We start from the raw sequence: 17,703 nt of genomic DNA on the forward strand, positions 1-17,703 counted from the left end.
TAGTTCGTATAGATCCGGCAACGCTCACCCTAGCTAATCCCAAGGCCAGCCCCCTTATTTCTCATTGAAAATTTTGACGTTCTGGGATGTTGCCGGAATTACTCGATCAATACCCCGAATTGACGTTATTTTTTCGAGAGAAATCGCGTAGGTACACTTCCGAACGTGTTGTGAACTGCCGATCAAAAGTCATAGCTAGAAGGCGCAATACTTGTCATCTGTCTATGTTTACTGAATCGTTAGTCCTTAGATGTTTGCATGCTCTCTTCGAATTTTCTGAGGGCCATTGACTCTGGATAGGGTTAATGAAACTCATTATCAATTTTCAAATTTCTCACTCCGGACAGTGCAATCCAAAGAAGTCCAACTCTTTTGCAATACCAGCCCATGTCTAGCGTATTCTGAAAAATGTCAGAATTGAGTCAGTTAAATAGTGTCAAGTTGTAATTGTGCGCAGATGAACGATATATCATAGCTCCAAGATGTCTGTATTAAGGCTTCAACAGTATAACGTAGATTCAATAGTAAAACGGATTATTCATGTGATTTGTATTTATTAAAAACTGTACGATTCTGAAAGTATACAAACTAGTCACAACACAAGTTTCACAAATTATTTATTGTATATAATTCACATATCCTTTCGAGAAGCACAGACTCATTTTGCTGCAACGACAAACTTTACTCTGGTACGGCTAAAAGGTAATAAAGCTCTACACTTTTCTGCCTTATTTCCATATAAGAATCCCTCACACGCATAACATGTATTTTTTTTTCTTCAAGTAATCTCTCAAGTTTTGATTCGTCCTAGACTATGGTCATATTTTTCCATTCGTGCCAAAGTTACATGCAATAGATGCACGAGAATAATGTATCAGAATCGATTGCAATGTTGCATGGTCTATTTATGAATTTTGGTGCATTTAAAAGAGTTTCTGTTAACTATAGTGGTCCACATACGTTAAAGTACTCACATTTTACAATCTGATACGTAAGTCAAAAGGCTCGTAATACTTCGTAAATATCGGTTTTATTATAGAACCATGCGTTAGTATATAAATCTTAATGTAATTTAGCTACATACTAATATTTACAGAAGTTAAGCATACACAACATCACATGCTTTGTTAAAATTCTTAAAAATTTTATCTGGGAAATCTTCATAACTTTTATAACACGACTGATTTATTCAAGAAGTACACAATATTCTTCAGTTGAAGTTCAACATGAAGGCATCATTCATACTTGCTGCGTTAGTCATACGTGAATTGCACATATTCATAACATAATGAAGCATACTCAAATCTTACAAACGTCTAGCTTATCGCTTCAAGTGCAGCTAAGCTATTGGTCCTACTTTATTCTTTTGTTCTAGCCATACGCGTGTAAGCGAAAGTTCGAATTTATTCTGTTCATAGAATGTGTCTTCATTCTCGAATCATCAGTTGACAGCCCTATTCATGTATTGAAATGATGATCATCTGTGATGCTTGGGATCGTAAAAATTAAATCAATCAAAACTGAATGTTGTTCAATGTCAATGTTTATATGCTGCTAGCTTTCGTTGAATTTTGTTAAGACTTTGGAGGAGTTAATCAAATTACACTCAGCAACAGCACGATATAATTTCTGAATTTGCTGTAATTTTTCCTCCGAATACTATCAAAAGAGATCATTAGTCGACCATCATTCTTCAATCCGATTAAATCTAGGCGAAACGAATGTTTTACGATATCTTCATGTTTAGAAATAAATGTTTTTCCAGACTAAAATATGTGGAAAGACATGAAACTTCAAAAAAATAATTTTACCTCGTCACCAACAAACATCTGGCTAGTAGTTTTAGAAGAAAGATAATTATGATAAAAACGGAGATATTTTCATTGATAATTAGATAAAATTAGGTAGAAATACTTCTCCCTCGCGTCCTTGTTCTCCATCCTTCATGCAAACCAATAGCCTTGTTATTTTGGACAATTCCTAGCATTGCCAAAACACTGAACCCTGTGGGTCAGAACGTGCTAATATACTTATGCATAACACATTCGAGTTATCAAATGAAATGTATATTAATTATTTTATAGAATAATATAATATACATATATGTATAATACAACATACAATGTACGTATTTACAGTGCCACATTATTGAAACGTCAAATATTTTTCTTAAACATTAAATTATTGATTATTATTACGGTGTTCCCTTTTAGATGAAAGTTAAATCTAATTACCACATCATTACATTCATTATGAATAAATTTCACTCACCTTATCACTTATTACATTTATATTTGAAAACTGCATTGTCTTGTTTTAAAAATTATCGCCCTATTCGCTCAACAATAAGAACATCTTAAAATAGTAACTGCTGGTCGGCACCTGTCGTACCTTAAAATCTCATTTTTCGTAATGCAGGTACACGCTGGTTTTCGTCGTCTTCGAAATAACATGGGTTGAAGAAATCGGAGTTACATGTTCTTCAGGTATGACTTTCACCTACGATAATAACCATTGCCCGTACGGGCTCAACTGTAATTTATTATTAATTTATTAAATAACACTAAAGATAACCTAATCAATGTAAACATATTTTGTTAACTTACACTTAGCTCTATTCGGCCATGGCCTTATCCGAAAATAATTCGATAATAAAAACTGAACGAATACATGGAGACAAATTCGGTACCGTTGAACATTCAATTTCACGTATACATAATCTTAAATTTCATGACAGACAGAGACTGTATAATTGGATTCCTAAGCTAAGAAAACCCGAAGATCTAAAGCTGTAAAAATTATCATTCGAATCAATAAAAATCACACCGATCATCGTACAAAATTTCTTCTCATTCATACTCATCGCTGAACGCTTTCTCGCGAAATTATAATATGAAGAGATTTTCGCAGCTCTTAGTTTTTCTCTTGATACCGAGTAAATGCTTGAGCATACGCCGGCGGTGTTTACTCCTTTTTCTCCTAGTTGCTTGATCTCGATCTCGCTGAGGATTGAGCTTGACTTGAGCAAGAATTCCGACGAGCAGCTCATCTACGTGGTGGGCCAAGCCGGACGATGTCTCGATGAACTTGCATCCGCAACTGTTTGCCAGCCGACGTCCAACTGCAGGGCGTAAAAATCAACAGTCATTAGAGGAGCTAAATACCCTTTACCCGAGAGGGCTGACACAAACGAGCATGTTATAAGTAATTAGGAAGAAACCGAGGATACAGCCTCGTTAAAAAGAAAGAAAAGTAAAGAAAAGCTGAGGTTTGCACCCTCGTCCCAAGAGCGGAGACGACGGAAAATCTCACCGACTAATGGGACCTCTCGCTTTCTTTCCAGGTCAACTTTATTCCCAACGAGGATAACGCCGTGCGACGCCATGTAGTCACTTTTCCAAAGATAGAGCAGGGTCTCCTCCGCCATTTTCAGGCTTCTTCTATCGACGACTGAGTAGACAACCACGTAAACGTCCGGGTTGTAGGTTGAGCAAAAGGACTCGACCTTCAAGCAAATAACGGTGTCCTCATAAATAGTCAGTTGGAAAGCTTCGATCGGAGAATCCGATCACCAGTAATCAGTTTGAAATGCTCTTTATCAAACGGAACTCACGGTTAGCTGGAATTACACCAGTCGAGCTTCACAAGGTACTCTATGTCATTCAACTTATACCAAGTTTATGGCCCCCTTTTTGTTTTTTGCAAAATTCACGTAAACTTCAACGATATTATACTGATTGAAATTGCCTGCGCATAATATTGCCTTCTCCAGATCAAACCGTTTGACGGTGCGGATTTTAATTAGGTATGCAGCACTACAAAAAAGTAGGTACACGCCCTCCTGCGTGAATTCAATTTACCGTTGGTAGACATGATCGTCGTTCTGGGCAAAGCCGTACTAGATTTGATTTATGACAAGATATATATACAGGCACTCAGGAATTGAAGCTTTTGCGTATACCCTCGGCCAATTACGTTTCACGCTCATAGTTTTGAATGCCAACCGCGAATACACCGCGGTTTATTCTGCTTGACGAAATTTTCCCCTCCGGGAAAGCTTTTATGTAACTTTGAATGAAGCTTGAGTCTAATAAGCCGGACAATGATCGTTCAACTCAAAGTCGCCAGCGCCATTTTCTAAGCCGTCGAATAGAAATGTTGGCAGTAAAAGTAGATGGAATGTTTTCTTACGGATTATGCTGCATTTTTTACCGACGTAGATTAATTACAGAGTAAATTTTGAATTCGCTTTTTTAAATCCTAAACGGTCCTGGTCAAGTGCCTGCGACGCAATACTCCTCGTGTCGTTAGATTACATGCTTGCATGTCCCAGCACAACGAATAATCATTTTTACGAATGGGCGTGATTATACAATTTCGATAAGCGTCCCCATAATAATAAACGCACAATCCTATATATCACAGAAATTGCAAACGATATTTGCTCACGCAAAGAGTACGCGATTTACCGCAAAGTCAATGTGACGGTCACATTAGGGGTTTGTATACCCCCCTGACGTGTATTGCATGTATGTATGTATCGTACGAGAATCAGTGGTATAAAAATTGTATCGGATCTGGCAAATGACTCTGCGTGCATTAATTTTTAACCAGTCAACAGCAAAATGGGAGTTAATCACCTATAATAATAACGGTGTATTCCACCTTCAGCTCCCCTGAATAACCTGGCGAGGACACCGCCGTCAGAAATCGTTAACTGTTCCCACCCCAGAATAGTTGATTAGCAATTACCTACTGATATAAATTTAATAAACGTACACGCATTGTCGCACGATCAAGGAACGTGTCTGAAATATCTAGTATAATCAACTTTCTCGGATTGAATCGTCAGCAGAAATAACACCCACCCGTTGTTCGGGGTCTGTCAGGGGTTCTAAGGAGAGATAAAAAGGGAAGAAAATAGCAGACGTGAGACAATCGTTTCTTTCACGCCAAGTGTGTACTTTTTTACTTCCCCATTCGGAGAATGTCGATCATTTCGCGAATAGATCGCGACAAACCCTGCGAACGTGTGACCCTGAAAAGATCCGAGAAAATAGCTTACGAAGCTGCTTTTACCGTTGTAGCTTTTGCCTTGTATAAACAATAAGCGATGGCGACGCGAAGAAGTTCAACCCAATCAAGCCTAGTTGACGAGAGATTGATCAAGTATTGTTACGCCAAATGCCATACGCCATAAAACTATCATGATTGGCACACGTAGCATTGCGCCGCTTAATCGAACGGCAATTAAACGTAATTGAAACTCCTCAGCAAACGTGTCCTTCTATGCTCTCGATCGTGCGATAATATCATTAACGTCAATCCGTTGATAAGTCAATAGCATATTGTGCAACGAGTGGGCAAAAGTAACGATTCTCAGAATATCATACTCACTCAGAATCGTCATTGCCCACGAGTTGCACGTGAAATTTTTCACAATAAAAATGTAAAATGAAGCGATTTTGGTAATCTGCTGAAAGTGAACGAAACACGCTATTTATCAACGAATGAAGTGTTAGATAGAAAAAAAGCGGACCATTTTTCCACTAATGGCGAAACATTCATCCACAGTTTTTTCCATAAAAACAGTTATTGCCCACTAGTAGAGAATTGGTTCACCATTTTCCAACTCGCACGTCATTCGTTGAGAAATGGCGTTTTTTGTTCATTTTCAACAGGCGACCAAAATCTAATATTTTTTCGTTTGAGTTGGGAAAATTAGTTAGTGACACTGCTTGCCAGTGCGACAATATTTCGCAAGTCCATATTTATTGATTCATTTATTCTTTAGCAGTCCTTATAATACCTGTAGCGAGTATAGTCATGTCACTTCTTTTCGGAGATTTGAAATTATATGTTACCATCGAAAAGTTGCTTACAATGGCAAAAAAATCACCCAACCCATTATAGTTCAGCCAGGAAAATGTCTACGGAATTTCACCTCCGGCGTGATCCAGCTGTGCTTGATTTAAGAGATGAACGTCACGTAATATTGTCTCGAATTAATAGCCACACGTGTCGGACGTGTTGAGACTATTTCATCCGAGCCTGGATAGTTATGGGAGTCGTAACCCGGCCGCACTAAGACAGGCGGAGAAATTATCCTCTTTTAACGCGGATTTGTAGTTCGGACGTTCAAGGCATAAAAGTTAACAGCTATAATGACGCTCGGTAGATCCCGTCCTTGCAATTAACAGCTGACATGAATATTTTAGTGTTTCCGCTGCTCGGTATAATACACGGATTATATACAATGGTTTTATGAGCTTTCGTGATAATACCCAGGATAGAATACTGATCAACGAGATTGACTTAATGCCTACCAGCCGGAAGGAACTTTGCAAAGCATAGTTAAGTTTCGGGGGATTTCAAGATTTCGATTGTAAATTTATTACCTCACAGAGTTCTGCATAGGCACGAAAGTCCAGATTCTTGGTTGCCTGCGTACGAGTGGAAATCACTGTGATAAAATGTCCTATGGCACGTATACTCGAAATGATTCGATATACCACAGAATAATAGATTTAAGCTTTGATGCTGAGTTGTCATTTGACTCATTTTTGTCATTTTCCATTACTTTATACAGAAGATTCACGTCGTCATTGATGCGATGCCAAATTCGAAAGTGTAATTCCAGGTTTTCAGTATTTCGAATATTGGATATACGAAAATACGATTCTCCGATGTGCGTTACATCTGAAACTAACTCTCTTCTCAAATTTAGCGTAACTTTTTCATTTACTTTTGTAGAGTAAAATGCTCAAGCCAATTAAGGCCGCTACCAAGTAAGGCTTCCGTTCTGGGAAAAAAATTTCCCGGAACTAATCCTTGGAGGTACACAGGAAGTCCTGGTTTCCGGAAAGGCAAAGGGAACGGTCTGATTCGTGTACAAACAATGGCAAACTGAAAACAAAAAGGATGTTGTTGCTCTTTAATTAAAAAAGAAAATTCACGAGCGGAAGTAGGAAAAAAAGTATTACTTGACGCTCGTTCTCACTTCCTCCGTAATCCACTTTTCAACGTACAAACAGTTGTTTTATCGGCAAACAATCCGAGGGGACGTTTTTTTAATCTCTACAAGAATGCTCTGCAGTGTTATAATTAAATATCTGGAAAATTGGCGCGCGAGGTGTAGTATCAGTGACGCATAAAAAAAGCTACGCTGACACTGAGCTTCCAAAGCGCTTTTGGAGGTTGCCCTCGCCAAAATCAGAGCCGCTCAGCGATTGGGCTTTTTCGCCCTCTATATTACATTCCGCGGATCTTGACTCGGCCATAATTTGGAGAAAGCTCGTTCGGGGACTGGATCACAGCTACGGGTACCATGATCATGTAGATTATGGCAGGTCGTGCGGAAAGAGGCATTGTATGCCTAGACGTGGGTTAGGAACCTTTTTGAAAAGGTTCATCGGTCCGGCAGATTTTCACCCTTGTTAAGCCGGTTTACATCTCATGAAGAACCAGCCACCGAGGTTGAACCGGTGCCTGTTTTTTTATACGAGGTCACAAATCACGACACTCTGCACGTCATGGAATTATATTTTACTCTTGAGCAACGGTAAGTGCGCATATGGAAACACGACAGAAAGAATAAACAAGCCTACCTCGAAGACGCATTCCCAAGTAACGGTTGACTGGGTGATTATTTATATTATTACCACAATAATTATCAACGAAAGACTTCAAGTTTTTACGTACGCGTGTAATGCGATACAAATTAATACATATAATTTGTACGCGAAAGAACTCTGGTTCAAAATTAACACAAAATGGGAGAAGGTAAAAATAGAAAGACCGTATTTCGCTACAGGTGAAACAAGTAATTAAGTGGTGAGAAAAAACGATGCAAGCATAAATTTGAAGCATTAAAATAGTTATTTCAATTTTTTTCTTACTCTACAATTACTTGTAAACAAAAAGTCTGCCCTTGCCTGTAGCATGTAAACAAAAAGCTTACCCACTTTCGTCTTGTTCTCAAAATTTTCTCTTTTTAACAAAGAACTTATGAGAAGAAACCGAAGCTAATCGAATGGGGCTACTGATTCGATAATTCGGTTTTGGTGATTTTGGGAGCAGTAACAATCAAACTCGTGGTTCAAAAAAATGAAAACTCGTTTGAAAATATTTTTTTCTACACCGCACACTAAACTTAGAAATAAAAAATATCGAGAATGGTGAGGATCATACGTGGGTCGGTTTGGACTGGAATGTTTCACATATAATATGAAAGACTTTCCAAATAAATAGATCATCGGCGAAAGTTAAGGAAATGTCGAACATCCGTCAAATACGGCAAATCGTATTTTACAATTCTTACTTTTCTGAGAAACGAAGTCCTTCGAACTTTGGCAAATGACAAAACTTACGATTGCGCCTGCGGGTTGGCTAAGAAATGTTCGGAAAATTCGTGATAAAATATAAATAATATCGGCTTCAGTAGCGTGCCGTAATCTCATAACCCTTAAACGAGTGACAACTGACAGCAAATACTTGGCTATTTCCGTCAATGTTCCGAACTTTCCTTGGCCAAACCACGAGCACAATCGCGCGCCCTATAATTTCCTAAGGGTCGAAAAACTACTCGGGAGAAGAAAGAATTGTAAAAGATGATTGTCCGTATTAGACGGAGGTCCAAGATCCACTCAAGCTTGAAAGCAATGATGAAGTAAGTGAAATTTATCGCAGATTCGGCAACTTTTGCCCTGCCGTCGTGCTTCGAGTACTTATAACCATCGCCGAGTGGATTCGTTTTCACGAGATCAGACAAGCAAAACCATGGTCTATAATACGGACGTCTTCTTCTCGATTGCGAGTGAAACTTTGTCATTATGTATCGCGTTCGCTTACGGAAAGTTTTACCCTCGCCCATACACCCCGGTAAAGGATCAGCTACGTGTCGTAGCTTTTACGAGAGCTGGAGTTTGCACGAAGTAACAGAGATGTATATTGCCTGTCAGTAATAAATAGCACGTCTTAACCAAGAACGGGACGATAGATTCATGGATCAAGTCACGCTTGTCGAGTCTACGCTGCAACTGAAAGCTACGTTACAATGGCACTGGGTGGGCGATATTCGTTCATCTACTTTCCAGTTACCCTCGTTGATTATCGAAAATTTGGTGAGAAAAAAAAAAGGTGGAATTATTGTCCAGAGTGCGTATTCGCAATATATGTATATTTAGCAGGTATGAATTTAAAACGTCGTATCCGACCGTTGCGAGAATTTAAGCACGCGAAACACTTTGCCGGTTTTCTACCGTCGAGCTTCGTTACTTGAAGCTCAAGACAGAATTCATGACGTGGAAATTTGCCACAAGAAAAAAAAAAGTAAAGTACTAAATTTTGAATACGAGATACGAAAAACCCGTATACATATTATATTCAGGAGGATTACGAAAAAGGTCAAGGGATCACGAAGGGTGAAGAAAAAAGCAAAGAGAACAGCGGAGAGGAATACAATGCGGCGAAAAGGGGGATGCGGAGGGTGGAAAGAGGGTGATACTTACCGACATTTCCGAGGCTGGATGGTCGATGATTTCCAGCTCCGTCTCTTGACCGTCGACCATAACGGACACCGTCTTCTGGCCGTATTCCTCGTCTGAAAATATATTTGGGAATATACGAGTGCGCTGTTTAGCAGCGGATGAAATCAATATGCGGCGGATTTCGTGGCTCGAGCGTAAAGACGTAAAATTCCGACTGGGTTAGAAAATTCTACATATTGTAAAGCCCATGGACGCTATATATATATATATATATACTTATATAAAAAGTGTGAACGCGATATAACTTCCAAAGTCAAGGAACTCGGTGTTGTTATAGCCATGATTTTTCAGCAGCCTAAACTTGATATTTTCCTCTCTTCTTTACTCATTCCATATCAGATTTCACATTCGTGTAGTTCCGTTTCGTCGTGCGGCAAGAATTTTGCAACAAACACGGGACTTGTTGGATAATTAGAAAATCCATTTTGCTGTTGAAAATAACTTTCCTTACCCTCTTTTGTGTAGTGATATTCTTCAAATACGACGCGGAATAACATCGGGGTCTCGGAATGATTGCGGGATAGTTTTGAATTACTTCCATAGGATTTTAAAAGCTAATTTCATGTTGAATTAAAAAATTTCAAGCTAACAGCAGAAAGCCAAAAAATTTGTATCACGCGATGAAGCGTAGTTAAATTAAACGATAGTAAAATTATATGATACAAAATGAAAACAGACGGAATTACAGAAATGATATTTAATTAACTCGCTAAGGAATGCCAGGCAAGTCACGTTTTTAATTAAGTGTTGTACATGTTATTAGGCATAACTCGCGACCGTGAGTCTAATTGCCTAACAAAAAATATCCATTTCCCATTAACTAACGTAATATTAACTTGAATCTTACGATTAGGATAATTATTTATTTATACAGCGCCCATTTTATTTTTCACGTCGTTAAAAGTTTTCGCTTGAAAATATATACCCGTGCACAAAACTTTTTAACTCCAGGCCTTTAAAACGAACGAGAGTGTATAACGCATATAATATATACAGCTACACATTATACAAAGTCGCGCATAAATTGAAAACTTTTACCATTGTTTATAGATGACTCTGAAAGTTACAAGTTCGTAAACATCACGAGATTGCTAACGAATCCCCCTCACCGTATCTGCAAAATACAGATCTATCATTGTCTTGGACTACGGGAAGTGATAGTAGACCATTGCAGCCGTTTCCAAGAATCGGCGTCGGGCCTTCGCGAAACGGATTGCCGATGTAATCTCGGGCCCTTTGTGGTTCTCGGCTTTCATAAAATCTTCGCGATCCGAGGTTTGACCTGTCACTGGATTCGCCAGACCATCGTCGTCACTGACAGTCGCCGCAGACGAAGACGCGTACTCAGCGTCCACAATAACCGCATCACAAAGGGGTGGCTCGTCGTTTGGACGGTGATATATAATTCAGGGTGCCTGTGACGCGAATTGTTTCACAAGTTGACGAAAAAATCACGCCTCTATTTCTCTCTGCAGCGAATATGACGGACAATCGAATGTTCGAGGGACCACTGCATTTTTCAGACTACCAGACTATATCAACGCGAAGAAACTGCTTTTACTCGGTTTAATACCTACGGCGGTAATTGAATTTTTCCCATCGAGGGCGAAGCTCCAGACAAACTATAATCTGAACAAGTTCAATGCACAAACAGCAAGGTACGACAGAGAAGATTTTTTTGCACGTAATAATTGACGTATTTTTACGCTAATTGCAAAATCCCGAAGACTACTCCGTCTGTTTGATAAAAATTCACTATGTCTGTACTTCGTTATTTCACAGAGCTGTGATTCGTCTTTGCTAATAAAATTATAACAGCTCTTTCTTTTTTTTTGTATATATACATATATGTATACACAATGTGTGGCAATTTGGCCGAATTCAGTGATCCGATTAATTCATGAGATCATTAGGTATGAGTAACGTGGTGAGCCAAATGTCCAATACGAGTATATTTCGCGCAAAGAAACAGGGGCAAAAAATATCACTCCAGACCGTGGAGGTATCGACGTTGCTGGAGACTTGTAATAAAAAGTTGTCACATCGCTCAAAATGAATACGATGTGAATGCGCAACGGATGACCTCCGAAGGTTGAGAGTCTGCTACGTATATCGTAAAGATGTGTATACACATATACGATTAAGCGCCAGCAGTGCAAGTTTGCCTTTACCGTGAATTTGGCAATGCCTGCAGATTTCTGAAGGGTAAGCCAATCCTGAATAAAATCAAGGCATACAGGCCTGTAATGACTGTGTGGAAAATTTTGATCCTTCGGGACTGCAATTTGTTGAAAATCGCATTTACATTTGTTGGATAATTTCGACAGCAATAAAACTCGCTTTCGGGTTTTACAGTTTCTGTACAATTAGGTACTCTCGAGATTTCGAAAATTCGCGACGATCAAAATATCAGAGAAAGGCAAAAAATACCTAATAGTGAATTTAAAAACCGCTCGCGGTTTGCTTTTAGCTGAGTAAACTGTTAGAGGCGGATGTCAATATAAATTTCACCGGTAATTTTCTCGTTTTAAACCGACCAGAATGAGACTTTAATCCGAAACGATACGTCGTTAAACTTGAACCGCATCTGAAACAAGCATAAAGCTTTTTCGAGGTGTATATAGAGATCGGCTGGTATTCCGACAGGAATTGATAAAGGTAAATACACACGTACGAGGTACGCCAGAAGAATCTGTAATTTGCAAATTATTTATGAGCTGTAATTTACTCCTCATTGCAGCCTCGAAGTTCACAATTTTAGCCTTTGAGTATCGAAAATATGAAATACCAGACGGCAGTCATAATCGACTCTAGACTATAAGAGCCTGCTTTGATATTCAGAAGCGTTAGCGGTACGATTTGCAGACATTAACTTGCCACGGGAATATTGGAAATCTGTTTTCTGTATAGACAAAGTCATACGCACGCGTTTCGTTCCTGTTGGAATTGGTTAGAAGCAAGGCATTATCATAGAATTTCACCTTTTTATGGGAGAAGCGATAGAGAATGGTTTCTGTTAAACACGGAGACAGGAAATATTGTTGAAAGTAAACCAGAGTAAAAGAACATGTTTTATTAACGAAGTGTAAATCTATATCAAATACCGTGAAGATCTCTACGAAAATATCGGTCGACACATGTGTGTATTCGTAAAAATAAATGCCGTCTCATGGAATCCGGGTTTGCGGAGAAAATATGTTTCACAGCGAAATTCCCTGCGTGTATAAAATGGCAAAAATGGATCGCACCTTTAAAAGTATTTCCATTCACAGCTACGTGATAACTGAAGCGGTATAAAAGTTACCGAAAACTAAAACTTTCGTGATGTAGAAATACCGTCGTAATTTTACGTGTATCGTATGGTCTCTGCACACTTCGAGTATCCATAAGAATTTTGGTTCTGCAGATAGAAAAGATTTTTCCCCCCACATAAAAATCTAGAAACGAAATACAGGTGTGATATGTAACGTATAAATACGAATTTCTCCGAAAGCTCTGAGACGTGTCATCCACAGTTCGAGATATTTACGATACGTCGAAGATACACAGATACGCATTTCCATACCTATCAGTTCGGACATGACGTCAGCCTTGAGATTTTTCGCAAACATTACCGTCTGTACAATCTATCGTTTGACTTCGTATCCACCTCCGTAAATTCGAGAAACTTTAGGTCGTTCTTGTTAGGATATGTATATAATAACAGTTCGATATATATGCCTATGTACAAATTTTATTTCAAACTCTTTCAACGGTATATATATATACCTATAACCAGGTCGTTGAGCGAAAAAAAGTAGAGTTAAATAAAGAAAGAAGAAACGCTGTTACTACAGAGAAGCTGAAACTGCGCGCGTTGCCCTCTCAGTGAAATCCTGAGTGAAAAGGAATGGACAAAAAAGCTTGCGTTGTTCTCTTGTGTCGTGCATTCGCGAAGCAATTGAAGCACGTGTACAAGGCAGGTCTATTAATCCACGAAACCGTCTCCTTTGATTCGACCGTAAATAGTTGTGTGATCGTCGCGCCGCCAATATCGATTATACATTATAGTTTTACATCTCTTTACACTGCGACAACGGCCGAATTACAAAAAAAAAACGTTCTTCAATTTTTATTACGTCACGTATCTTGGACGCGTCACGTGTACTTGGCACTGTAGGCAATTATCGAGTACAGAACAGAGTTTCTTTTCTGCTGGATATGATTGCTGGATAACGGAGGAAAAGAAATGTATGAAGATTGTTGAATCCCGATGGCTTCTCATCCGCGCCTCGACATACAGCCAAAACATTGGCTATAATTAACTGATTCCCAGTAGATACCTAAGGCATGTTCTGGCTCTGACAGGATGACGGTAAAGCTCGAGAAATTGGTTGCCATGGTTGGGAATTGATTTCCTCGGGAGATTTAAACTTTGAGGGACAAACATTGCACGGGTCTCATACTCGATATCCCTGACACGAGAACACGGCATTAAATTTACCATTCTCCGTTATAATATACGCTGCGTATGGGATGCCGGAAGCCACGTGGTGAAAAGCGAAAATTTTTTAAATACAACTCACCTAGCGAAGCGTCGTACGCGCAGATGTACTCGCTGGTTGTGAACTGGGCTGTTAAAGCCGTTTTTCCGACACCAGAAGCACCCAGCATCCCGACCTTGTAAGTAGCGACGCGTCCGTTGCTGTCGTCTTCCTCACCTTCTGTTCCCGACAGCTGCGATGCCAGGCTGCAAAAAGCAGACGACGCGATGAACACTGCGAGATACGAATCAACAAAACGTCATTTTTTTTTTTTTGTAAATTTCATTTACGCGTCGCGGCTGACTTCTGCGGGAACATTCTTGTTCTTTGTTTGGAGAAAACAAAAATTACCGAGGGTGTGTCTGGTTGAAATGAAAACTATTGACAATATTTCGTAGTCGATTTTCTCCGACACCTTTCCCATTGTCAGAATGAAAGATTACTCGAGGTTACTTTGCATCTATTCAACTTTTCCCCTAGACGTGGAATTCGGTTTGAAGGGACAAAAAATCGACTGCCTTAGAAATGCTACATAATGGAGGGAATATATTCTCAGGAATAAAAGGTTATACGATTATATTTCAATTTGGCGGGACATCCGATAGCATCGATCACGCGATATTCGAACTTGAGGCGGATCACGGGAAACTTGGTAAATCAAGTTGAAATTCCGGTTTTAAAAATGACCACTTAAACACTTTTAATACATGGAAATTATACGCGAATTAAGTTGGGAAAAATGATGGGATTTTTCGGGTGAAAAGACTGAGTATTTGTACAAAATATTCAGCGTAATTTTTACGATTTCGGGGTTTTATCGTGGAAAGCTAAAATCGTTGGCTCGGCAGGCGAAACGGCATCCCCTTAATTAAACGTCAATGTATTTCTCACGCGCTCACAGTTTCACCGAATCAGCGAGAATAATAATTATACGGAAACTTTTGGCATGTGTACAGACAATATTAAGGTGGGAAATTTTTCCGAGAAATATCGGAATGAACAATTTGAAAGCAAAAGGCCTGATACCCTGGCGCTATCAAATGTTAACACTGTTATATCCATGGCTGCAATTTAACTCAAAATAAAATGGAAATACAGAGAAGGAGCTTGTCAAGTGAATTGAATTTGACGTGAATCGTTTGCTTGTGAAAAAGCGCGTGCGAGATTTAATCTGCTCCAAAATCGATGTAGGAGTTACCCAACGCGTGGTAGAAACGCAAAATTACTTCGGAGAGGATAAAGATATCTAACAGGAATTACGAAAAAAGTTGTTCTTCAATCTTCTCGCTTAGTTCAGCTGCGATTGTATTTTCGGATTCTACTGACGTGAAGAAAAATCACAATATGCTAGGTTGTCCCTGAATTAAGTTTTGCCAAATGACGTAAGCATTGGGAAAAATGAAATAGATATGTATAAATATAAGAGGCATATATAACAATTATACAACCATTTCGTCCCTGAGATTTTCAACTGCAAGATGTTTCGTAATAAGATTGGATTGTCGGGTCGGAGGGTGAATATTAATGTCACGTTATGCATGAGCCATTCGCTCGCGATACTTACCTCAAAGGTAGGGAGCGGAAAAGCGGTGTCTGAAGATCAGTGACGCTCAAAACTACGTGCACAAAAGCACAGAGATTTGAATATAAATTGAAGCACGTTGTAATTATTTATCAGCAAGTCGCTTGGCATGAGTGACAAATGTGTATTTTTTGACGTTCGTCAATTGAGTAAATCGTTCGATCGCCAAGCAAAAATGTGGACTTGGTAATGTCGGAAAATATTAATCAGCTGGGGTCATTCGGCATTAGTGACAGATTGATAAATGGTCTGTCACGTAGCCGACGTATTTCGATAACTCGAAAAAAAAAATCGACTCGTTTCTGTTCGTGTAAGCGCGTGCATTATTTCTTAGTTCATACATTACAAAAGTTAACAGTAACAAATGTTGATCACTGATCGAAATTCCACGTATCGAATATCAATCTGCTCCGTATATACCGGGTTTCTTTCAGGGTAAGGAAACGGCTGAAACGCTTTCAATTTGATTAGAATTCCTCGTGTGAGCCGGGCTACCGTTCTGCTTTAAAGATCTCAGCTGACAGTCACTGCAAGCAATGTGGTTATCTGTCCGCGTTAAATTTAGAATGAAAAGAGAACGTGAATTATTATTCATCACCCCTCTGCTCGGCTAATTTCCACCGAATTAGGGCCTCGCCTTCTCGGTAGGTAAAGCGGCTAAAAATATCCTCAATTAACCCGAGCTCGGTTCACGTCGAGCCTACGATTTCACCCAAAAAGCCTCGAATCTGACGCATGAAATTTACACCGGCTTCCGATAGAGTTCGATAAGACCGCCGGTTTCCAGCGAGCCTCGTGTGGGAATTGCGGCATCTTTCCACCCTGATAACAAGGGATGTTGAACGACGCGGCCTTAATACAAGGGAGGATCACAATCCCCCGTGAGGGAGCATGCGCTAAATCACCTTGATCATTATGGATTCCACCATTTTCGGTTGGATTTTGGCGAAAAATAATATCAGCATCCCCGTGCAGCCGCATGAAAGCGGGGGATGCTAAAGTCGGGATTAGCAGGAGTGCCGGTGATGAGGTAAAATTAACATAAAAGCTGGAGTAACCGAGGCAACGAAGGTGGGAGTAAGTAGTAACGCTTCAATTCTGTTTAATTTACTCTTTCGTTAATAAAGCGCGAAATATTTTTTCAGTCAGCTCGATAATTTCGAGTAAAATATCCAGCGGCACGAGTTCAGGGGCGAAATAAATTGAACCGTCATTCCATGATCCCGCATTTGATTTCCAGCTCAACAGCCCTCCCCTATTTACGTGATAAATAACAAACCCGGAAAACCTACGAAGTTGATAAATTATTCACGAGCTTCGAGTAGAGGCTATATCAGTTCCCTTATGCCTGTCTCTGCGAACTATTGTTGTTGTTCTTTTTCTCATTCACGTATCAACTGTCATCCTTTGGACAATAATGTCGTCGGTTCTTCACTCGATTTTTTTCACAGCATTACCGTCATTTTGATGTACGAACCGGTCTGGTAGACACGGATTTTTTTTTTTTTTTGTCGGCAACACAAATTTGTTGTTGTTTATTATTCATGCAAGCAATAAGACGGCGTAAAATGATATGCGCTATTCGTCATCGACGTTGATTTCAAACGGCAGGAAATATTTATTGAGTGAATTTTAACTTGTCGTCTTTTTAACCACGTAATAAAATTCTTGTTCAAAATTGTAACTACCTTTTTTTAGTAATCTACTTTGAGTGAAAATGTATCTTGGCCAAACCGAGTCAGACGCGCACATTAGCTGAAGGTCGTTGACAATTTTGAAGAGAAAGTGGACCGGGAGATGTCGCCTTTAAGAATATCCATTTAGCCGCAATGTCCCTAAGCACTCTCTTCGTTTTCATCTCTATACCCAATAAAATGAGTTTACGAGAGAACGCGCGGCTCCCTTTGTCTTCTTATCCGTCTCGGGAGAATGAATTTATTCTACTAAAAAACTCTTGAAAATATTTCGAGGTTTCGCAGCTACTTCGCAGATTTTATGCCTATCCTATTTATCGTTCAAAGATTAAATTCGTACTGGAGAAATAAAAGAA

The 17,703-nt window shown here is 39.3% G+C and overlaps 1 protein-coding gene across 7 annotated transcripts in view; it reads right to left on the reverse strand.

Moving 5' to 3' along the window:
* Positions 1-727: 727 nt before the first annotated feature.
* Positions 728-17,703, reverse strand: part of LOC124310338 (GTP-binding protein REM 2-like) — a 29,884-nt gene continuing 12,908 nt past the window's right edge. Inside the window, exons 5-10 of one of the 7 annotated variants that reach the window (XR_006909645.1) lie at positions 14,114-14,277; positions 9,510-9,601; positions 3,313-3,505; positions 2,864-3,121; positions 2,710-2,789; positions 728-2,658 (exon numbers count right to left, since the gene is read on the reverse strand). Coding sequence is in view for 2 of the 7 variants with exons in the window: in XM_046774167.1 (XP_046630123.1) it covers positions 2,886-3,121; positions 3,313-3,505; positions 9,510-9,601; positions 14,114-14,277 (685 nt within the window). In the remaining 5 variants the exon portion in view is untranslated. Of the gene's footprint in view, positions 2,659-2,709; positions 3,122-3,312; positions 3,506-6,745; positions 6,907-9,509; positions 9,602-14,113; positions 14,278-17,703 lie in introns of those variants that run through there. The other 6 variants (XR_006909647.1, XR_006909646.1, XR_006909644.1 and 3 more) reach the window with 6 other exon arrangements.

The sequence above is a fragment of the Neodiprion virginianus genome, chromosome 1, assembly GCF_021901495.1.
Source record: "Neodiprion virginianus isolate iyNeoVirg1 chromosome 1, iyNeoVirg1.1, whole genome shotgun sequence".
Lineage (NCBI taxonomy): Eukaryota > Metazoa > Arthropoda > Insecta > Hymenoptera > Diprionidae > Neodiprion > Neodiprion virginianus.